The sequence below is a fragment of the Neopelma chrysocephalum genome, unplaced genomic scaffold, assembly GCF_003984885.1.
Source record: "Neopelma chrysocephalum unplaced genomic scaffold, ASM398488v2 Primary Assembly neopelma1_81, whole genome shotgun sequence".
Taxonomy (NCBI): Eukaryota; Metazoa; Chordata; class Aves; order Passeriformes; family Pipridae; genus Neopelma; species Neopelma chrysocephalum.
This window is the reverse complement of record NW_020897743.1, coordinates 527,559-551,127: the sequence shown is the minus strand read 5'-3', so window position 1 is coordinate 551,127 and position 23,569 is coordinate 527,559. Positions and strand designations below refer to the sequence as shown.

The 23,569-nt window shown below is 43.0% G+C and overlaps 1 protein-coding gene across 4 annotated transcripts in view; it reads left to right on the top strand.

Moving 5' to 3' along the window:
* The window catches only part of HDX (highly divergent homeobox), a 54,825-nt gene that overhangs the window by 19,299 nt on the left and 11,957 nt on the right, over positions 1–23,569 (top strand). For all 4 annotated transcript variants that reach the window (XR_003535411.1, XM_027690533.1, XM_027690534.1 and 1 more), the window contains 4 exons: positions 2,169–3,287; positions 7,635–7,688; positions 16,957–17,103; positions 20,706–20,913. Coding sequence is in view for 3 of the 4 variants with exons in the window: in XM_027690533.1 (XP_027546334.1) it covers positions 2,169–3,287; positions 7,635–7,688; positions 16,957–17,103; positions 20,706–20,913 (1,528 nt within the window). In the remaining variant the exon portion in view is untranslated. The remainder of the gene's footprint in view (positions 1–2,168; positions 3,288–7,634; positions 7,689–16,956; positions 17,104–20,705; positions 20,914–23,569) is intronic.

Genomic DNA, 23,569 nt, shown 5'->3' with positions numbered 1-23,569 from the left:
TGGATTCCCCTCCCTCACAATAGTCTGGAAACATTAAAACTGTCCTTCTGAGCTCTTGGTGGTGGGAAGCTGTGAAAGTCAGCCAGGGATTGAGGCTCCTGGAACAGGCAGACAGTTGTAACAGGAATCTGGATGCTGATGGTGCACTCAGGGCCTGCTCTGCTATTTTTATGCTGATTGAATGTCCTGGAGGAGGCAGCCAGTCTCTCCTCTCTGGGCAGTCCTCCTTCACTCTCCAGATTTCCTTTCCCTCTCAGTTTCCCTTCCTGCAGTAAAGTATCAGGGCCTTTTTCCTTCAGTTTTATTCTCTTACTGAGCCCTGATTTGCAACCCTTAGAACTTGGGAAGGGTTTTTTTCCCACTTGTGAAGTGCAGTTGAAACAGACCCAGTGTTTGTCCTGCATTTGTCATATTTTTGCATGATCTTACCTTTCTCTTCTTTACACTCCTCCTTCCTTCCTCTCTAAATTCCCCTTTTTTTCCTTTTTTCTTTTTTTTCCTGCAAAACTCTTGGTCAGTGACTAGTTCTCCTTTGTACAATGTCCAGCAAAATGATACTTGGGTTCCAGCTGGCACTTGCAGATATGATTGTAATAGGAACATGAATTCCCTAAATGCAACTTATACTTCAAATATCATAACTCCACGAGTGCATTCTTTCCCAGAATCAGGATTTCTGCCATCTCATCCCATTGAACTGCATCCAGTCTTTCCAGTCTTGAGCTGGATTGGAAAGAAAGAAAAGCCCTATTTTCCCGTTTATGATTTGGTATAAACCTCTACAGATCTTATTACTGCAATACATAAAATCTATTCTCCCTTGCAAAATTAGGAAATCTGAAGAGCATTTGTAATCTTTCCAGTCTCCCAGATGGCAAATGCTTTGTCTCTTCTCTTCCTTCTTGTGTTCATCATCTCTGGCTTTATTAAGTTTCAGTGTAACCCGGGTAATTTTGCTAACCTTACCTAAGCCTTTGTTCTTAGTGCTACTAAGGTATTTGCATTTCTTAGAAAGCATTTATTTTCAGGAAAACTGTAAGGAAAACCTTCATATTTTAGTTCTATACAGTTGGAAAAGGTAGGGATGAAATCTCTTTTCCTGGTCCAAAATTTGCAGTGTCTCCATTCAGTTGTAATTTCTAGGTTGAAAGTTTACTGACAGAGCAGAAATTAAAAAAAAAGTAAAATTTAATCTTCTAAATCTGTTTTATACAGTAAAGGAAAATAACTTGAGTTCTGTGGCTATAATTTCTGCATTTTAATTGGTTTTTAAGGAGAAAAATGTCATCACTAGTAACTCAGATTTTACTGCATGTAACAAATTGTGCCTCAAATTAGACATTTTGCAAAATTTGACACACTTTCCTATCTGCTTTAAACCACAGCACGTTTCAACCTGTGCACAACTGCCACAGTACCTGCATTTCTCAAATATTTTTCCTCTACTATCTATTACACAAAACCATATACTGTCATTGTTACTGTCAGGAATGTCCATAATGGCAAACTTCAGTTGGATCTGATCCCTGTAGTCCTGATCTTGTCTATCAGTGTCTTTCAAAAGCAGGTTTTGACATCAGATTTTGATTTTTGCAGCTGGCAGAGGAGGAATTAGTCCATAGGTCTGAGTACTTCACAAAATTGTTTTCTTCTTTTTCTTCCTACCCTCCTAATTCCAGAATTGGCAGCTTCTGTTCGAGGCAGATTTGAAGGACGCATCTCTCAGTTATTGGGTTACAAAAGTTTAGCTCCATACCAGAGTGATGGCTCTGCAATCTAAGGTGCTGAACATTAAAAACTTAAATTTGGGGGGATTAGTCACAGTGGTGACAATGAAACACATCTTGGCGGTAATTTTGGGAGAGGAAGCATGATACAGTATCAGGATTTTTGAGAAATTGGGGCTTTGGAATTGAGACTGGGCTTCTCCTGTGTATTAGTGTGTGGATCCCAAGCAGGAGGGGCCTGGATTTCCACTTTGTGTTGTTCAGGCCTGGATTTCCACCCTGTTGTTCAGACTCTGCATAATCAGTCGATGATTTACATATTTGTCAACTTAGGTCACAACTTGAGCACTTAACATTTCACCAGACCTGCTTCAAAATGGAATTGCCTGATTTTTGTGAGTCTTTAATGCCTTGTTTCGTGTTTGCTGTTGTTGTTTGCAGACGTGGGTTGGCAATAAAAGGAGGAAGATGAGCAGCAAGAGCGCGGTGGAATCCGGAGGGACCCCCCCAGGGACGGCCCCTGCCACTCCCTCAGTGCCCCCAGAAGTTCGGAACGTGGTCAATATTGCCCGATCCCACAGCCAGCAATCCTCCTGGACCTCTTCTAATAATGATGTGATAGTGACTGGGATTTACAGCCCTGCCACCTCCTCGGGCAGGCAGGGATCCACCAAACACACCAACGCTTCCATGGCAGAGATGCACAAAACCTCCATCCCGAGGCTCCCGGGGAAAGGCAACGCAGAGTTTCAGCAGCAGCACATCCCTCTAGGCCGACAAGTACCACACTGTAAAAATGCTTCCCTATTAGTAGGGGAAAAGACCATTATTTTATCCAGGCAGACGAGTGTGCTCAATTCTGCAAACTCCATTTACAGCCACACGAAGAAAAGCTACGGCGGCTCCTCGGTGCAGACGGCGGAGCTGGTGTTACCTCAGAAACCCATGATATGCCACAGGCCCTGCAAGGCCGAGCCCGTGGGCTGTCACAGGGCACATAAACCGGAGCACGTGGCTCTGGCATCGCACGTGCCCCACGGGCAGAGGGCTCACCCCAGGGACCCTGCCTGCAGCACCCAGAACCTGGAGATCCGCGAGGTGTTCTCCCTGGCGGTGACGGACCAGCCCCAGAGGATGGTGGCAGGAAGCACAACGCAGAAACATTCCTCTCTGGAGGGCAGCTGCCTGTCCATCGCCATGGAGACGGGGGACGTGGAGGATGAGTACGCCAGGGAGGAGGAGCTGGCATCCATGGGAGCACAAATCCAGAGCTACTCCAGATACTGTGAGAGCAGCAGCTCTGCTCGAGTGGAGAACCAAAGCGCAGCCGTGTCGGGGCCGGGCCGCAGCGGGGGCTGTGGGGCACAGGGGGGCAGTGCCAGGGACCTGCCTGACAGTGTTCTGTACCACAGCAGAGATTACCACCTCCCTGCACGGACCTCACTGCACAGCACAGCCAGCACAATGTACAGCAGTGCTAATGCATCCAGGAGTACCTTTTCTCCTCATTTCACATCTTCAAGTCAACTGAGGCTGTCACAAAACCAAAATAATTACCAGGTAACTCATCAGTTTATCTCTGTCTTCAAACCTTGAAGCCAAGGTTGTAGATAAATACTATATATAAATATAATGTAGATAAATGTTATCTCTCAAAGCTGGTGGCTGCTGAGCAATAGGTTCACCTTTCTGCAGGCTTCTACACCTTTCAGTGGGGATATTTCCTTCTCAAACACAGTGCAGGCAGCACCACTGCAGGGTGGTGCCACTCTTACCTGTCCAGCTGAGCCCCTGGTAGCTGTATACTGAAGATCAGTGGGGGGTTCATCAATTCAACAGCTAAATTTTGGCTCCAGGAGGGTCATACCCACGAGCTGATGCTCAAACCTGTGCTGTCCTGAGCCAGCAGTACCCTGGGCTGTTCTGTGTGCACACACAGCACGTGTGGCACAAGAACATGGGATGGTGCTGACATTGGTGTGCTCTGCAGTTGCTCACCCTCACTGATGTCAGCTTGGATTCCTGTACCCCCTGTGCAGGTGCCAATCTCCTGGAGCTGTGTCTGTGAGGGATTAAGATCTCCTGTGAAGAGTTAACATGATGGGACACACTCAGGGAGCAAATATTCATCCTTTCCCGCAGCGTCTAATTCCAGTAGCAGTTTTACATTCAATCCCTTTATTCCTCACCCTGTACAAAAGTCCCTTTAGTGATCCTGAGGGGAAAATTAAATGCAGATAATTGAAGAAGTAAAAGATGTTCAGAAGAAACTGCAACACTTGACACATTTTTTTTTATTATTTGTTATTACTAGGGGAGAGAGAGTTGTGCAGAAAACATCCAAATTGGTATTTTTCATGGATTTTTATGTCATGTGGCATGACATAGCCTAGAGACAGTGAGATAAAAGTATTTTAAGGCTGGCAGGATGTGATCCTGCATGTCTTACCTTCATGCATTGGCTTGTTATTGCCTTTTTAATTTATCCTGAAAATGAACCATGTCAGCACCATACCAGCTTTTCCTGTGCTTTGCTCAGTGGGATAAGGGAGCAAGACTTTGTGGAGTGCTTTTATTTTTTATTTCCTTTTTTCCTGACTTGTTCCTATCTCATGTGAGGCTGTGAAAGAAAGCTCTTGAGTCCAAGTAAGTGCCACTTTTCACCCAAATTATTGCTTTTCTTGTTAAACCTAAGGTTTGATGAACAGAGATACTCTGGAGTGAATTCTGTGGAGTAGATGGGATATCAGACAAGCTGTTCTTCCCTTTCTCCCTTCTCTCACTTAGGCTGTCAGTGTTTGCTGTTACTGTTCTTACTTGGGTTGTAAAATTCATGAAATGCTGTTTTCTTTTGACATCCCAGTTTCATAGGAAAGGAAGGGCTGTAAATGTGCAGATTTGTCCAGTGAAGGGCTGGTAGAAGTGCTTATTGTCAATTTAAGGACATTTTTTTAAAGTTTCATGAAGTGAAATCCATTAGTGACACCTCCAGCTCTGTGCTCATGGAGCTTATTTCACTCTTGAAAAAACATCAGAGAGATTTATTTCCTCTGTTTTTATTTTTTTAATGAAATTTGGAATAACTTTGATTTTTTGGGGAGTAGAGACAATCTTTTTAAACAGCTAAAACAGTTCATAGTAGGTGGCATTTTATCCATCTGGGTGGTGTGATATAGATCAGAACAAGATCTCTGTAACTGTTTTTAGGTTTTTCTTTTACTTCACCCCTGTTTTAATATTGTACCTATTTTTTTGAGAACTGAATTCATCTGTACTTGTTTGACCTCCCTGTCTGCCCCAGGGACCTTGTTCTTTGGATTTGGGAATGCAACTTATATGGAGGGAGCTTTTTTTTCCCATCATATCCCTTTTCATTCCAGAGTTTTAAACCTTGGAAAACCTGACCAGGTTGCTATTAATTCCCTTATTGCTGTGAGCAGGCACCCTGTGAACCTCCTGGCTATTAGAGATTTCATGAGGTGCTGTCTGAATCCTTTTCTTGTAGTCAGTTCATGTTCATTTTATTGCCCATGTTTAGCTAATTTATCCAGCAGCATAGGAATGAAAATCCTTTAACTTGGGGAGATCTTCCTGAATTTAAAAATAGATTAAACTTGAGCTAAATGATTATTGCAATAGTTGGAACATCCAAGCAGATGCTTCTTCAAAGTCAGGACTGTGTGATTTGTGTTTTGATGAAGTAATTACTGTCGAGTATTGGTGAGGTATCTAATTAGCAATTAGTTATAGCTTCCTTACTGGTTCAATTAATCAAATTCATGTTAGTGTAACTTAAGACTAAATTTAATTAAGTGATCAATTTTAATGCCTGAGCAGTTTCAGTAAACAAATTGTTCAACCTTCTTCCTTGTCTTAGTTTGACTTTTAAGTGTGTAGAAGTAGAGAGGCTTTTTGTGCTGTCCTTGAGGCTGAATTGGGGTTTAGTCTTGCTTTCTTCCCCCTCCCTAGGGGACAAAAATACTGTTGATGTGTATTTTTAATTACTTTGTTATAAACACTGAAACACAGTATCTAATTTAACCCTTTCTACTTTAAGAGAACATCCGAAGCCTTGCAGTCAGAATAGATTATGCAGGTGTATATATATATTTATTTAATTATAGAGTTGGCTTCAAGGATGCTGCTTTGTAGAATGAGTGGGGAGAACCTGTGAGGTTCCTGCAAAAACACCAAATGTGGCCCCAAGAAGTGCTGGAACACAGCAACCAGCTCCTGGTTTGGTCCAGTACACTGAATTTGGGATATAAAATCTACAGGTGAATTGGGAAAAGATTCTGTAGGGCCCTGTATAGTGTAACCCCTTTGATGAAGGGACAGCTCAAGGGTTGCAGCACCTCTGAGTGTCTCTGGCAGATCTGCAGTTTCTGAGGCACAATATCTGAGTCAGGCATTTCAGGTCATCACTTTTGTAGCTGTCCCAGTTGGACCAGGACTGGAGTTACACCTGTGGATGCAGGATAATGATCCATCTCACTCTAAAAATACACACATTCCACCCCCCAAAAAAACCTAACCCCAACCCTTCTGCCTTTTTCATCATGACACTTTAGAATTCTGCCATGTACATTGTCTTTCAGGGAGTTCTGCTGAGATGAACTTGATTGTATTTGGCCTCCTACCTGTCAGAACCTGTGTGCATTTGTCTTCCTGGCAACCCTTAATGCTCTGCCAGGCTGAGTTTGCTTTATTCAGACAGACAAGCACTTTTTCTTTGTAGCCCCACTTGAAATTTGTGAAGAGGAGCTGCCTGGGTGGATGCTCAGGGTGCCTTTACAGTGGATTCTGTGGTGTGAAGCTGTTGTGTGGGGTATGGGATAGCAATAGATGTAACTTGTTTATACAGAGTTTATGACCTGTGTGTGTGCAGTGAAGAAATTAATATTTTAGCCTTAAAATCTGATGCAGACTTGCCCTTAGGAGGGGATGGTGCTCATTTCTACCCCCCTCAACCCACCTTGTGCTGTAATGAGAAAGTGTCTGACCTTGGGCAACCTCCAAGTGTTTCCAGCTGAAAGCCTGAAGAATAAAAGTGTCTTGTGTGCTTGTACCCCAGCCAGCTGTCCCAGGGATGCTGGTTTGGTTGTGCTCACGCTGCAGGAGTCGTCAGGACAGCACCTTGCAAGTATAAAAACTATTAGTGGAGTTTGGCTCAGGCAGCAGAAGCACACAGGTTTTTCTTCCTCACATATATTGCAGATATGACTTGAGATGGATTAATGTAAGAGCTGTGTTTAGTGTCTCAAGCGTTGCTTGTCTGCAGCAAAGATGGACATGGAATCCTAAATAAGCCTAAAATATTCCAGGCTATGCCACATTTCAGAGGGCCAGGGAAAACAGTCCAAGATTATTATTTAATAAAGTCTGACCTCTGGGAATGATGGGGAAGCAATGGAAATTGAGGCAGCTAACCTTTGCCTTCACACCCCTTCTCTTTCCTTCTCCAACCTGATATCCCTAATTTTTCTGCTAATGCTCAAATCCTTGTCATCTGACAGTGAACAGCTCCATGATGAACATGAGAGTATTTTTTCAGGAAGTTTAATTGATGTAGTTTAGAAAACTGTGAGGGCAGTTGTGTCGGACATCAGCCCTTGTCTGACTTGTCTGCTTGGTTCTGCCAGTCTGAGGACAGGCTGAAAGTGAAATCTGGTGAAATACAAGTTTTGAGATACTCATTATCTTACCCTCACCCAAAGAAAAACAGTGTTTTAGTCTTAACAGTGAGGCCCAGTGGGACTTTGCTTGTAAATCTTAACCTGTTTCACAGACATTGTTGCTGAATTGAATGTACAGTGCTGAAGTCTGGGGAAAGCTGCTAAGTTTTAGCTCTCACAGCAATTTAAGCTGCTCTTGTTTTCTGTTCTGTTTCCTCCTTGTCCTCTACAGATTTCAGGAAACCTTACTGTGCCTTGGATTACAGGTTGTTCCAGAAAAAGAGCAGTAAGTACATTTCTATTTAAGTATCCAATGCATCAAGTGAAGCAATGGAAAGTTGATAAAAATGCATTTTTGAAAATGTCAGTTCTGTTTATCTTGTGTTGAATTTTTTCCCTTTATACTCTGACTAAAACAAACATTATCTGCAGGTGCAGTGTTTCAGGTGAGGTAAAGTTTGATGTATATCTTTAAAACCAGGCCAAGGTCATAATCCTGTGTGAACTGATGTGATGCTCAGGTGTGGGAATTGTCTATTAGGTGAAATATTACATCAGAATTGAGGGACTGGGAGTTTGGAGCTCTGAATATGTTTTTTATATTGCAAATAAAATAATTATTAATTGAGGCAACTGAATGCTTAAGGAGTAACTCCCTGTGCAGCTTCTCTGCACATGCACAGAATTAGTCTGGGCTGTCTGTAGGAACCTTCAAAGTATGATTTTATCCACATACATGTCATTTCACATTAGCAGAATCAACCAGGTTGGTGTCCTCAATTCAGAAATTACTCCAAACCATAACACAACAGCTTTTGTCAGGGAAAAAAAACCCCTCTGTCCAACTCTTTTGTTTGATTACTGCTCACATTTCTGGCTTCTCTTTGAAGACATTTCAGTTCTGCTTCGTCACCATGAAAATCCCCCCTGAGCCTGCAGGTTGGATGGTACAGCCAAGCTCTCCAGAGGCTGCTCCCCCAGATCCAAGGACTAGGGAGGTGCCTGTCATGGAACCCAAACTTACCCATCCACACCCCCAGTCCATGGAGCTGGCAGTGTCCTAGCAGTGGGTGCTGCTTTGGCAGTGAGGTCTGGGGAATGGAAAAACCTTTCCTTGCCCTCTCCTGCTGTAACCAGTAGTTTTTTCTTTATTTATTAATTTTGATTATTTTGTTTAGTCTCCAAAAGGTGTGAGTTTAGTAGTTTCCTGCATAAGTAGGAATCTAAGAACCATGGCACTGTGTTTTCTCTCAGACTTTTTCTAGGTCTCAGCTGTAGCACTTCCAGTTTCTGCAGACTTTGGTGGTATCACTTATTTCAGTTTACACAGAGAGCACTTCTCAAGAGCATCTCCCAGAGGAACTGGTACTTTCATACAAATCCTGTTGTGCTCAGTCCTTCTTTTCTCTTCCCTAAGTGCTAATTCTCTTGGGTAGGCTTTTTAAAATGTAGCTCTTGTTTGGAAGGCACCTTCTCCTCATCACTTAATGACCTTTTAAAGCAGCTGCTGAGTGTCCTCAGTACAGTTTCACTGTTGAAAGGGGGAGGTTTTCCCACTGCCACCCCATCCACAGCCAATATCTAATTGCAGGGTAGCCCAGGTTGAGTGTGTGAGCTGTCAGGTACATATTCTGCTGCTGAGTTTGTCTTTAGAGTGGACTGCCCTTACTGGGGATCAGGGGAGTGCCAGAGCCAGCTCAGAGTGGGCAGCAGGAGCAGGTGGCTGGGAGTGGGATGTGATGCTGGCCCCTAATTGCAGCACTGGCTGGGTTCCTGGGGCATGGTGGTCATGCTGGTCCCTGACACAAGCTGGAGAAAACATTTCTGCAGTAAGATTAAAACCTTCAAGGATATGGAGGTGCCTGTTTATTAATCATACAATCATTAAGGTTTGGAAGGACCTTTAAGATCATTGAGTTCAGCTGCCAGCACAGCACCACCCCTGTGTTCACCACTAACCAGGTCCCCAAGTGCCACATCCACACATTTTTTTGAACACTTCCAGGGCTGGTGACTCCTCAGCAGCCTGTGCCAGGGCTTTCCATGAAAAAATATGTCCTAATATCCAACCTGAACCTCCCCTGGCACAGCTTGAGGCCGTTCCCTCTCCTCCTGTCCCTTGTTCCCTGGGAGCAGAGCCCGACCCCCCTTGGCTCCCCGCTCGTGTCAGGGGGTTGCAGAGCCAGAAGGTCCCCCCTGAGCCTCCTTTTCTCCAGGCTGAGCCTCCCCAGCTCCCTCAGCTGCTCCAGCCCCTTCCCCAGCTCCATTCCCTTCCTTGGACATGCTCCAGCCCCTCAATGTCTTCCTTACAGTGAGGGGCCATTAAGAATGGTTATTAGGGAATTCTTTTTCCTTAGACTTTTACCCCTGTGTATTTTTAATCAATAAAATGCATAAACCCATTGGTTAATACAATCTGGTTTGACAACATCAGTGTCCAGGTTTGTGCAAGCACTTTCCCAGCTGGAATGCAGAATCAACCTTCCTAAGGAGACAGGGTTAGGACCTGGCACCCTAAAACTGCTGTGTACAGGCAGGTGTAAGACAACAAACAGAGAGAAGCAGCTTCTGCTTCCTAAAAAACTTCAGTTTCAACTGTGAAATCCTTTTGAAGAAAGAGCATGAGGGAACAAAAATAGAATGGCTGGAGTTGTAGAAGTGCCATTATGGCAATTACTGCCATTCAAACAGGAAAAAGGCTAATCTGGATTTTGTTTAAAATGGAGAAGATCGTCTTTTAGATGCTCTGAATTTTTAATCTTTTGCCTTGATGTTTTGTTTTCCTTGTCCTGTCCTTCAGCTGCATCAGGAGAGAAATAAAAGCTGTGCAGTTCTGCAGAAACTCTTTCTCTCTGCTGGAAGATGATGTAATCCTGATTGTTAATGAATATTAGTCTAGAAATATCACCCTCTCAGTTACTCGTGAGTGGGCCTTTGGAAGTTACAGAGTTCTGTGTTCTGTCCTGGTGCATGTGCATTGGCCTTTACAAATGCATTGATTTTTGGTTTTTCACAGGGAAGATAACAAGGATTCAAAAATAGCAGTGGAGATATTGGTTAAAGAGAATTAAAAGGGGGAAAATATCTTCACTTTTGCCCTTAGATTTAAGTCTTGTGTGTATGACTGTGTTTCAGCTCTGTGTCATCTGAGGTCCCAGCAGAGTGGTTAGTGTTTGGGGTGCATTTAAATATGTTGGTATGATATGGAAAACATTTGTCACACAGGTGATGGCTCTGGGTAAGCTGTGCCTTAGCTGTGAAGTTTTATTTTGGGGGAAAAGAGGGGGTTTGATTTGCCCAGAGCTTCAGCTTGGGGTCTGTGGGCTCTCAGTCTGACATGTATTAGGGGAGGGGAAATACCTGAAATGAGTGGAGAGAGTTCCTGTGCTGATTTTGATTTTAAATTACTCTTTGCACATGGCCTGTTTGAATAAAACTGGAGAAAGTGGCATTAAAGTGTTTCCCCCTCAGAGTCCTCCTGCCACAGGAGGAGAACAGTGGACACACTTTGGGTCAGGGAAAGGAGCTGCTCTAACCCAGGTCAATGTGAGACTTCCACCAGTTCCGTGGCACATCCATGGGCATGGGGAATACAGCTGGATTGTGGGGGGGAGACATCAGTGGAACTGCTGAGGAAAATGCTCCTTGGAGTGGGTCTGAAAGGCTCCTGAAAACTGTCTGCTGCTGTAAGTGGATGTGAGCTGGAGAAAAAATACCTTGGAGCAGCTTTACAGTGAAGCCCCCACAGGGATTAAAGCTACATGGAGTCAGAGGGCACCTCAGCTGTGCCTTTTGTTTTCAAACTACACCAACATGAAGTTCTCTTCACCTGTTCAGATTCCTCTGCTCTCCCAGGAGGGAAGAAAAGTGGTTTAGTGAAGTTGCTTGGAGCATGTCTGAGCAAGACAGTTGGGATCTTCAGGGAGGGAGATGAGCCAAGCTGAGGGTCTCCACAGGGCTGGGTGGGAAACTGTCCTTGTTCATACTTGGTGTCTTTGGGGATATTGGTTAATGTGTTTCCTCCTTCTGGGAAATATTTCATCACCTATCTCAAGATACTTCTCCATGAGATGATCCATAGCGTGTCCTGGCCTTCCTCCAGGGAACAGCACCTTTGTCCAGCAGCAATCCTCAGGGAATGCAAAGGGAGAGCAAGTCTGGTCATCATTGCAGACAAAATACATCTTTTTATTTATTATATGGCATGTTGCAGCAAAGTGCCACAAACCACCTTGGCTTACTGTGTGCCGTGAAGCTGCAGGCCAGAAACATGTCACACCTGGGCAGGAATTGGAAAACAGACTTTCTGGTCTAATGTGAGGAAGTTATTAATAGATTAAGTAAGAATCATGATAATTACCATCTAAAAATCAGTTTACTTTGGGGCTGAATGTTCAGTATTTAGCAAACTAGTTCAAAATCTCAAGAAGAAGGGCAAATTTTCAGTTTGTGTTGATTGAGGGTTGGTTTGGAAATTGCAGAGTGAGATGGCTGGAGTTCAGAGTGTGATTTTTTGGCTAGACTGTTCATTGCACTGATAGCTCTTTTTTCTTTTTTCCCTTTATTTCATCTTCTTAGCTGAGTTTGGTTTAGAAGCAGATATTAACAGAATATATATAATTTTGACTGAGTGTTGAAGCTCATGAGGGAGTTACAGCTCTTCTCACACCGGGGCCCTGTGAAATATTGACGAGTTCTGCTTCCATCAGAGTAAACTTCAGGCTTCCCCAGCCAGTGGGAAAGGATGCAAACCATCTCTGGTGCAGAAATCTAACAGTGTGTGCCCTAAGAGTTTGCCAGCAGTAAGAGTTTAAGGTGCCTTCAGATGCTGCTTTTCCAAAGTCCTTTGTGCCTGAAGTTTGTGCAGCTGTGTGTGAGCAGCAGGATCGGGGTGTCACTGACATGGGGGCACTGGTGAAACCTGAACCTAAAACCTCAGACTGAAGGAATGTGGCATCTGGCACAGCTTTAATGAGGTTAAATATCTTGGTAGTGTTAGGGGACAATGCAGACCTTCAGAATTTGTATATGGGAAATCAAGAAATAATAAACAAGAGTAAGATTCATATTAAATGGTGCAGATGGGAAAGGGGAAACCATAGTAAAATGGTTCAGAAATAACTATTAATATATATAAATGATATCTTGAGATAGGAATTGGTAATCCCTGGAAAAAATCAGACATTAATTAGTGTCAGGGTTCAGAGAGCTGAATGATGGTGTCATTGGGAAGGAAAAACTGACACGGTGCTTGTACAGAAGAATCTGGGATTTGTTCATACCTTGAATGCTGTGCTCGCTTCTGATCTTCCCATTCCTCCCAAAATACAACAGAGGAGCAGTGACAGGGATCAAAGGCACGGAAAATTTGTTGTGAGAGGTTTATTTGCTAAAAATAACCATTACCTCAGCCCATTTCATCACCAAGCATCAGAACTGAATGTTGATTTAATGTGATTTCACTGCAGTTTAAATGAACCCAACACACAGTGCTCAGCTGCACCATAAATGCAGTAGTTACTACATTTATATTAAACCCCAAGTTGTCTCATTTTTTACCATGTCTTTGATTAATAATCTGAGATTTGTGTATAGCTTTTGTGCACGTGGCCTGAAACATTTTCAACTCATGCCTAAAAACTGGATCTAAAAAAGCAGGATCTAATAAAAGGCAGGATAAGGACACTCCACTGCCGGGCAATTATTCATCCCAATTATAGGCACCGGATTTGCACCACAGATCCTGCCTGCACAGTGGGTGTGATGAGGGGTCGGCACAGTGCCAGGAATGTCTATAATAAACTGGGTCATCTCTTCCAAGGATGTTGTTGTTACACTTGGGAGGTCGGGGGATAAGCCGGGTTTAACCCTGCGTGCGGCAGAACCGCTGATTCCATTTGCTCGCCAGGATTGCTCTTCCTTGGGAACTGAGAGTCTGCTTTCTGCTGGAAGAAGCTTCTCCTGATTTTTTTTAGCTGTGGACAACAAAAGTGGTCAATGTGAGGAATTCAGCCAACAGCCAACACTGCTGGGGGTAAAGCCGAGCCTTGAATTGGCAAACTCGGGATCTGAAGAGAGGAAATGAGAATTGAATTCATAGTTTGATTTAATGAAGTAAAAATAAGAACTGAATTACTGCCTTGTCTTCATCTGTAGAAAGTATTGCCATAAATATGAAGCTTTTCAATATTATCTTTTGATATTTTTCCCCATAATTGTGAATATTAAGATATTTGTAGGACTTGAGTTTTTCCTCTTGCTTCCTCGGTTCCTCTGATGATATTAAGAATGAGAAGGTTATTAACTACATTGATGGAAGCATAGTTACATGTTCAATGTAGAAATTCTACCCTTTATTTTCTCACAAAAGTCATTGACTGCTGTAAAAGCATTATGTAATTTTTAAGCAGTTTATAATGCAGGAGTCAAACTTGAGTATAATCCATGTCAAGGGGATGATCCTGTAATTGAAGGTAGTTTGTGATTTCCCTAAGAAATTGCTGATTAAGGCACATGGCACAGCATGTTACACGAAGGCAGTTAATCTGGATCTGAAATTTGGACATGCTGAAGTGTTATTAACATCCAGAGAGCTTAAGGGCTGACACTGAGCCCAGGATGATGGTGCAGCAAAGGAGAGCGGGGTGTGGAAATGATCATCCTTTGGGGTCTCCTCCATTTCTTCTGTGCCCCGTGATGGGTGTCGGGGTGATTCCTGTACTGCTGGGACGAGGGACAGGATGAGGTGCCTGGTGTGGCAGCAGCTGCAACAGCAAAAAGCAGAAATACACATTGTCAGCTGAAACACTGGGGATTGTTTTTGACAAGGAGGTAAAAAAAAATCCTCCTATTTTTTCCTCCTTTCATTTCCACAGCAAGCAGCTGCAAAAGACCTTTTTGAGTGTGTAGCTACAGGAGACTTCTCTAAACTTTAAAACATCTGCTTTGATCTAAACTGTTGAGACCGACTCTACAGCCCTGGTCCTGGAGCAAAATTTTATACCCATTGTGAGGTGAAAACCATTGAATAGTGATGTATCTAATAAGATTTTTACTGAAATATTTGTAGTAGATGATCAGAATTAACATCCACCCATCTAAAATGGAAAAGATGTGAGACTGCATTTTTAAGTAAAAGTTTTGAAGGTCAGGTGGCTGCTGCTTTCTTCTTGTATTGATTAAGTAAAAGCTGAGCAGGCTCTGCACCCTTCCTGAGCACCATCCCTTTGGTAACTTGAGTCAGTCACTGTGTGTCTTTGTCCAGTGCAGGATCCTCTTGCATCTCACGTTCCTGTTGGCCTGGGTTCTTTCAGTAGAAACATTTCTCAGATAATTGGGAAATCACGTGGCAAACAGAAACCTGAGCTCCCTCCAGCAGCAGCTGCTCTTTCTTTGGGTTTTGTTCTATTTTGGCCAACACAACAAACTTAAGTGGGAGAAGACAACCCTGAGTGGGGCTGCTCCCTTCCCTGGGCAGTAACATCAGACAGGTTTCTTTTTGCTTCTCCCATTTCACCCCTCTGCTGGGAGGGGGAATGTCCCCAGTGTGTTCCAGGGGGTCCTTTAGCTGTGTATGTTGTGTTTTGTGCTCCCGCTGAGCACAGATCACAGTGAGCTGGGAGTTTCCCGTCAGTGGTTGCAGCAGTGCTGTCACTGAGCTCTCCAGAACCAACAAGAAATGTTATTTATTTATGTTTCAAAAACTCTCAGTGTCCTTTGGAAGGTGAGGTTGCCCTGAGCATTCAGGAATACAGGCCAGGCCGGGGTGACTTGTTTCTCCCTGTATTTGGGGTGTTGGTATCACTCTCCTTTCTGCCTTCCCTTTTCTCAACTCCCCTACCATAGAGCAGTCCTTTTGGAAGTCAATCTATTTTGCCAGCAGCTATAAAAGGAGCTGTTGCTGCAGTGATCCAGGAGATAACTACACTTTTGTTCCCTGGAAAGGGCTTGTAGGTAGGAGCAGCTCAGGTCAGGTGTACTGGGAGCACAACTCAGTTCAGGGTGAACAGGCACCAGGGATTTGGCTTTGCTGCACTTTGCTCAGCCTGGAGCAGTCTTGAAATGTGCCAAGTGGATTCCTTTTGGATGAAAATAGCCTGGAGCTTGCTGTCTGGGAGCATCTCCTGTGCTGTGGCTGCTCAGGGTGTGCAGGAGGCAGGAGAGCGGCTCCGGCTGCGCTGTGTCCATGGATGCTCCGCTCTGCCCCTGGGGGCCATCAGCCAAGGATGGGTGGGATGGAAACAGCTTCTGTCATTCTGGACTTGGATGAATGAAATGATAGCCAGGAAAAACTCCTGAGTGCCTGGTTGCAGTTAATAATCGTAGAATCATGGAATTGTGACAGTTGGAAAAGACCTTGAAAGTCATCGAGTCCCACCAGACCATATTTGACTATACCTGGTACATTTATTACTGTGGCACCCAGGATTATTTTAAGGAGACAAGAGTTGGATACCCCTATTTCGTGTTCAACATTAAAGTGATTCAAGTGCTTCTAACATTTTTTTTTAAAGTGATTTTTAAAAGAAGAAAATTGTAAGGATTACCATATTCTGAAGATCAACAAAAGCTGGAACTGGTAACTCCACAAGGTTGTCAAATGATCCTATTTCTGCAAAATTCCCTTTTACTCCATTTTAAAATTATTTCATTCTAATTTTTCACAGTTTTTAAATGAGCAAGCACAGATTTCAGTTATTGCAATCATGAACAAAATGAACTACTGAAATAATGACAAATGGGCTACACGGGCTACAAGTTCACAGTGCAGACTTTGTGGTTGCATTTCTGTACTCTGAATAGCAGGAGAGATAACAGGCATGAGTTGGTGTAAAGAAACTGTAGATTTTAGTTAAAATTCTGGGTGACAAGCTTTTGATAAAGGTTGGAAGCTCTACCAGAGAAATACACTCTTTGCCCACCCCAGTTCAAGCAGTGGTAGGATGTTCAGGAGTTCTTTTTCAGTGTTACTCCTGTTATCAGTGATCCACTATCACATATTTTGATAAATGTAGACAAAGAGTTTGGGAACTCTCAGATAAACAGTGGAACCAATTTAACTCAAGCTTCCCAAATAAACATTAAAGTATTCCCTTTAGGAAGTCAGAATCCTTTGAATTATGCATGTATTGTAGTTTGCAGTAAGATAAAAGAACTTTAAGGGGGGGGGAGGGTGAGAAACTTGAAAAGCCTTAAGGAGTAATTTGCATAAACTGGGTGGAGAGAGTAAACAGCACAAGGGGAAAAAAAGTTCTTTTCAGTAAGGCCTTATAGGATGAGATAAAAAAAAATGACAAAAAAAATCAGGTGGAGTTGAAACAAAGCTGAAGTGCTTTAAACCTGCCACTGTCTTTAAAGCAAATCCCAGGGAACTCTGAACTGCCCTGAATAAAAAACCCCAAACTTTAAAAAAATAAACTCTTAAGGGAGAGCTAAAAGAGAAGAAGAGCCATGGAGACAGTACAACTTATGTCTTACTGTGCATGAGACCTCTGGCAATGCAATGGGATAAGCAGATTTTTTAAAATCTTAACAGTGTGTTTTTTATCTTGCAGTTACAGGACCGCACACAATTTAGTGACCGAGACTTAGCCACCCTAAAGAAATACTGGGACAATGGCATGACCAGCCTGGGCTCAGTCTGCAGAGAGAAAATTGAAGCTGTGGCTGCAGAATTAAATGTTGACTGTGAAATAGTGCGGGTAAGAAATCCAGAGTCTTCCCTTATCTTGTCGCTGGAGCAAAAATAGGACAGATGAAAGGCTTTAAAAATTTCATGAGGAAGCTTGAAATAGATATCACGTATTACATAATGAATGACCACGCTGGGAAGTGCTCTCCTGCTCTTTCTGCATCTATATATAGTACAAGCCCTCAGGTAAGATCTTATTGATCAGCAGCAGAAGCAGCACTACAAGCTGTTTGACATCCTCTGGAGTAAGATTTTAAGTAAAAATGTTTCGTTTTGTAGGGAGATCCTAGAAGACTGAAAGGTGCTGTTTGTATTGCTATTAAGATACTAAAAAAAGACTTTTTCTGTAGACAAAGGGAAAGGATTTCTCATTCATGCTTATAGGAAAAAACATGTGAAAGAAAATGCTCCAAAATAGGAAAAAACTATTTAATGGGAGTGTCTTGAGGGCAGGTTGAGATGTGATGAAGAGCACAGGGCACTTTGAACAATTCTGGGTTCAATTTGATAGGTGTGGCTGAGGAGGGATTGCTTTACAAGGTACAGGTGTGGTGGAGATCACCTGACTCCCAAGAACACTCCACATCATCTCTTCCAGAGGTTGGGAAGTTTGGTACAGCCTCAGTTGATGCCACTATGTCCCAGATGAGCAGAGATACAGCATCACTCTCCAGCTGGGGGGTCTCAGTCACTCGAGGTGTGTCCATCCTCAGGAAAGAGTCTGGCTGTCCTTCAGTCCAACAAAAACATGACAAGAGCCTCCATAACAGGCAGGACAGTTGTGATCAGTCCTTTCAGTCTCCATCCTCTTTTTCCACCTCTTTCCTAAATTCCTGACATGGCTGCAAAAGCAGAACTGGGAGCCCTTATTGAAACCCTCCTGTTGGGGAGACCTCTGGGTTGAAACATCAGAATGGTACCAAAGCTACTCTCAGTGTTAACACAGATCTGATTATTTACTTGTTTGCCTGGATTCTAAAAAACTAAACTACTTTTGGAGGCTGAAAAGAATTACTCTTTTCAGAGAACAAAGCTGCTTCCTATTTCCCAAGCTCTTCAGTTTGCTTTCTGAAAGGTGGAGCTGTTCCCACTGCCAGCATCTCCTGGACATGACACAGCTGGTTTCCAGGACAGTGACATCCACGATCCCTCAGTTTGTTCCCTTAGGAATCACACAGGGTGACACTGTGAAGTTCTGTACATACCTTTTATGTGCTGCAATGCTTTTGTCCTCGGGGCAGGGCTCTGGCATAACCTGTATCAGAACACACAGAAATGAAGGAAAAAAGATATCTTTTCTTCTTTTCTTCTTTATTGTTACCAGTGTCTGCCCCACCTCTGCCTCGGGTTGCTCTATATGGCAGACTTGGGAATTGTAGCAAGAATTGTGATGTAAAAAATAAATGCAGCATATATAAAATAGTACTGAGTATCTATATAAACCCAAGTGCACATATATATATATATATAGATACACACACACACACATACTTGGGTTTATATATATATGTGTATGTGTGTGTGTATAAAAAATAACACCCACAACAAATTTAAATATGTGAACTCTGGCCAAAACCTCTTTAACTTAAAATATTTCTCTTTTTTACATTATAATTATTGCTGGTTACATTTTGGTTTGGGTTCTTTGTTTTGGGGGGAGGGGTTGTTGTTTTTTTTGGTTTGGTTTTTTTTCCCATTTTTATTAATTCATAGAAGAATAGCAGAACAGCCCTTTTGGCAGCAAGACAGGCATTTGCTAAGGAGGGATGTCAGCTATGAAGCTCCTCAGAAATATGGGAGGAATATAAGACAACTGCATAACAATTTTATATATTTTTTTTTATTAATAGAACAGAAAGCTTTTGGATATAAGAGATCAAAGCTACTCCCAAGCACCCACTGTAGGGTAAAGGCATCTCCTCCTCTTTGCCAGCAGTTCACCAGGTAAAAGCTGGTGACACTATAAAAACATGTTCATCTTCTATGACATATTCAATATGTTCAATCAAAGCTTTTCTGCTTTGAAAGGAGTATAAAAAGACAAAATCTGCCTTTCCCAAGCGCCTCAGTTTGTTCTGAATTTTTTACTAAAAAAGAAGTAGATTCAATTTTAAATTTTCTAGTTGTTATCACTATTTATTACCATCACAAGATTATGGGAAAATTTAAAGAATGGCAATACACAGCTTGGAAAAAAGAGATACAGATCTCAAAGGGCTGCTTGTGGGGGGTTTTTTCTTTTATTTTTTTCCCCAAACAATATATAATATACAAAATTATCTGGGTAGCTCTCTGCGTGCCTGTTGTGCATTCTTCAAAGAGGAAAACCAGCAAGCTGGGAAAGCAAATACCACCCAACAAAAAGGATTTGCCAAAAATAGTGTTCAGCATGTCACCTTTTAGTTAGTTAGAGATCCAGCTTGAAAAGATCTTTTTTTCAAGGTTAGCACAGCATGAAACTGCCTTTAGAAGTTGGGACTGCTGTTAATATTTTTTTTATTTTTCTCTTTGATAATCAAGGTATTACAAGCAAAAAGTTTTTTACTAAACTTTTTCATGCTCTGTATCAGAAAAAAGCCTCAGTAATGAAAGGGAAGGGAGAGAGTTAAGAGGTGAAGAGGTGCAGACAGTTCTTATGACATCATGTTAAACCCTGTTGTGGATCTTAAATAATTTTTAGTGTAGACTTTTCTTTATCAGAGAAAGCAAATTAATGAACAGTTGTACAGATCCACTTGGAGAATTTGGAATGTTGGGGTTTTTTTCCCTTTTTTCTTTTTTGAAACTTAGTTTTATTGATGTAAAATGAACTTAAAGCATCCATACCCATCCCACTGGGAATGGGTTTCCAGGTTCCTGTGTCCTGGGACTGTTCCATCTTCCACCACCGTTCCCAGTGGGCTCCTCTGCCTTCCTGCAGGCAGGAAGCCTTGTCTTCCAACCACAGGGGACCGAAGGATGATCCTGCTCTGAACTTAGTGTTCTGTCCTCAAAGTGGAGTGATGTAGATCTGTCACCTTGGCCAATTCCCTGTAGGAAATCCTAGAACAGGTGGGATGTTTGGGTCACTTTAGTCCCCTTAAGGAAGTTGCAGAGTGGGAGAAACCTGGATCAAAGATCTTAAGTTAAATTTGTTGAATAATTTAGGTGGGGAGAGACCTTACGAGGTCACCTAGTCCTGCTCTTTATTTAGAGTAGGATTGACTCTGCAGTCAGGTCAGGTTTCCCAAGATGATGTCCAGTAAAACGCTGAGTTACCTCCAAGGCTGGAAGTGCCAAGGTTCCTGTGGACACACTGTCCCTGTGCCTCACTGTAAAGAATATTTTTCCTTTTTTTCTCAACTCCAGTCAGAGCTTCCCTTGCTGCCACTTGTGCCTGTTGCTGCTTTTCCTTTTGCTGTGCACCTTCCCTTCTCCCTTGTGTTGGAGGACTGAGCCTGGACACAGGATCCCAGGAATCAGCCTCATGAGGGTCAAACAGGGGGAATAACCCCTCCCCTGCAGTGCTGCTGCACTCTTGTTCCTGTAGTCCAGATGTGCTGATGTCACTTGGTTGGGGGCCTGTTGCTTTGTCATAGTTTCTGATTCATTCATGTTTATTTCTCTTACAAGACTTGGATTGGGAATCGAAGACGGAAATATCGTTTAATGGGGATTGAGGTCCCACCCCCTAGAGGAGGTCCTGCTGATTTCTCTGATCAATCTGAATTTGTTTCTAAATCAGCACTTAATCCAGGAGAGGAAACTGCTACTGAAGTGGGGGATGATAATGATAGGAATGATGAAGTGTCAATCTGCTTATCTGAAGGAAGCTCACAAGGTATTTGAATTGCAGTTACTGCTGTGCCTGTATTTTTAATTTTGTGCAGTGTGCATGCTTTGGATTCTGTTATTCACATTCACAAACGTCTGAAAGAGTCTCTCACAGTCACAAGGGCTCCACCTCGGCTTGTTGAAGGTACTGTTTGGTCTCTTTCTTCTCCCTCTCTCTGAGTTCTGTTGGCTTTGTTATCACAGAAATTGCAGAAGCCTTTTCTCGTAAGAGCTCCGTTTCTGCCTCATTCACATGACATTAAATGACAAGTTCACATTTTGCTGGTGCAGCTGAGAGCTGGACTGACAGCACAGATGGAGAAACTCCCTTCCCCAGGAAGCCAGGTTTAAAAAATGCTCTCTGCAAACTGGCCAGGTGTACACGACCACCTGGAATATCCATTCCATTTGACACCCCATCCCTGGAAGTGTCCAAGGCCAGGTTGGACGGGGCTTGGAGCAACCTGGGCTAGTGGAAGGTGTCCCTGCCCATGGCAGGGGGTGGGACTGGATGAGCTTTCAGGTCCCTTCCAACCCAAACCATCCTGTGATTCCATGATTCCTGTGAGCCCGAGTGACCCCAGGCACTGATGCACATGGCCCTGCTCCCTGTGAGCTGAGCAGAGCTGGGCACTCACAGCTCTCCTGGCAGGGAACCATCAGCTCAGACCTGGGCTTGAACTAAAGCTGCCCAGAATTCCTGGTGTTCCAGGCTCTGACAGGCAAACACCAACCAGCAGATCAAAGCCAGGAGCAGGGAAGGCTCAGGAGCCTCAGAGCTGCACCCACAGGGTGTGTCCTTAGTAAACTGCAGGATCTGAAGTGAGAAGTGTCTCCGACTTAATTCCCTTTTCCTCCACCTCCCACGAGCACATGGAATCGATCCCTCCCTTCCCCTCTTGTCCATGAGCTCTGGGCCCCACGAGCTGCTCTGCACATCCACAGCTCACTAATTGCTCCCAGTGCTTCTGATTAGAGAGATCAATAAAGCCTTTGCTCTCTAAACTAAAAGAAAGCCTGACCTCGGGCCTGCTGGTGCAGCTCAATGTGCCAGGCTTGATCTTGTCATCTTGTCAGAACAATTTCAAGGGAAGAATCAGGAAAAGGGAGAGCTGCTGGGAAGGAATTTGTGATGGCTTTGTCATAACCTGCTGGAAAGAGAATAAGATGATAAAGAAATGGGTCAAGTGATTGAAAGGCAAGTGAGATGCAGAATCTCCGAGTCCTTGATTTGCCTGAGGTGTGGAAAGAGCTGATTTAAGTCAGATCTGCTTGAAAGAAAACAGTGACAGGGGAAGAGTCTGAACCCTCTGTAGTTAAAGTGAGAAATAACAGCACTTTTTTTGAGCAAGGCTTTCATAAAACAAGATAAGGCTGGAAGACTTTGAGTAGATTATTAGTGTCAAAGCTTAAGGAAGTGCAAGAAAAATGACAGGATTTCCACAGCATCCAGGAATCCCACTTTCATTCCTTTATTCTCCCACAACAATTATTGCTATTCATTTCTCCAGTTCAAAGGAGGAGGTTTCACTGCTGCAGCTCAGCTTGTTTTGAACTCCCTGGAAAATATTTCCTCTAATACTCATGTGTGCCATTCAGTCACAGATAGGGATTGTTTTAATGTTTGAGAACTGTAGCTTTTGGTCCTAATTTATTAAAAAACCCAAAACTACCACAACAAAAACCACTCTGAAAGACAGAAAAAAAGCTATTTTTGGTCACCTGATTGGAGTGACATTGGTGATGGCTCTTGCTTTTAAAATGTATAAATATAAAAAAGTAAAGTGAGCTGTATTGTGATGCCAAATGAAGCATTAAAGCTCTTCTATTGCCTCACCTTTTTTAATTGTATGTTAATTGGATCCATGCTTTGTGTGAGCACAGCCCTGTGGAGGGTCAGAGCTGTGCTGGGTTCTGTGAGCTGAGGATGAATATTTAAAGAGCTGGGAATGCCATAGGACCTGCTGTGGGATCCAAGGGGTGACTCTCAGGGTTATGGAGTGGCTGGTGCTCTGGAATGTTCCTGAGTCCCTGAGGTGCCTCCTCACTCCCCTTCACCCCCCTGGGTGTAATGAGGGCTCTTCACTGCTCCTGCTCTCCAGTTCTCCCATTTGATCCCATTCCTGTTGCTCCTGGCACTGATTGTCCTTGGAAACCACGACTGATGGCAGATTAAACTTAATTTGAAACAATTTTAAATTAAATTTGCTCAGTTTGGAGATATTCAACTGGTAGAAAAGTTACTTAAAACAATTAACTGTCTCTGTATGATCTGACCTAAACATTATCCTGCTCTTGCAGTGTTGGTAATCCCAGGGAAATCCTGTTATCCCTGTGTGTGTGTGTGGAGCTGACAGACCCTGGCATTGCCACCTGCCCCCTTCCAGTGTCCTACCTGAACCTTGCTGCCCATTCCCTCTTTTTCTCTTTGTATTAAATATATATATTTATATATTAATGCAGAAAATTCAAGTAAATATGAGAAACATACTTAATTTTAGGGATGAACAGACTTACTTATCTTCCTTTGGGTTATGTTTTTTCATTGGCCATTAAGGCAAATAGAATCATCTATTCTGTATTTCATATATATTTCATCCTTGTGGTTGAAATATAAGGGTTAAATCTGCTCTATTTTCAAGTGCTTGTACAGAAAACAGCAG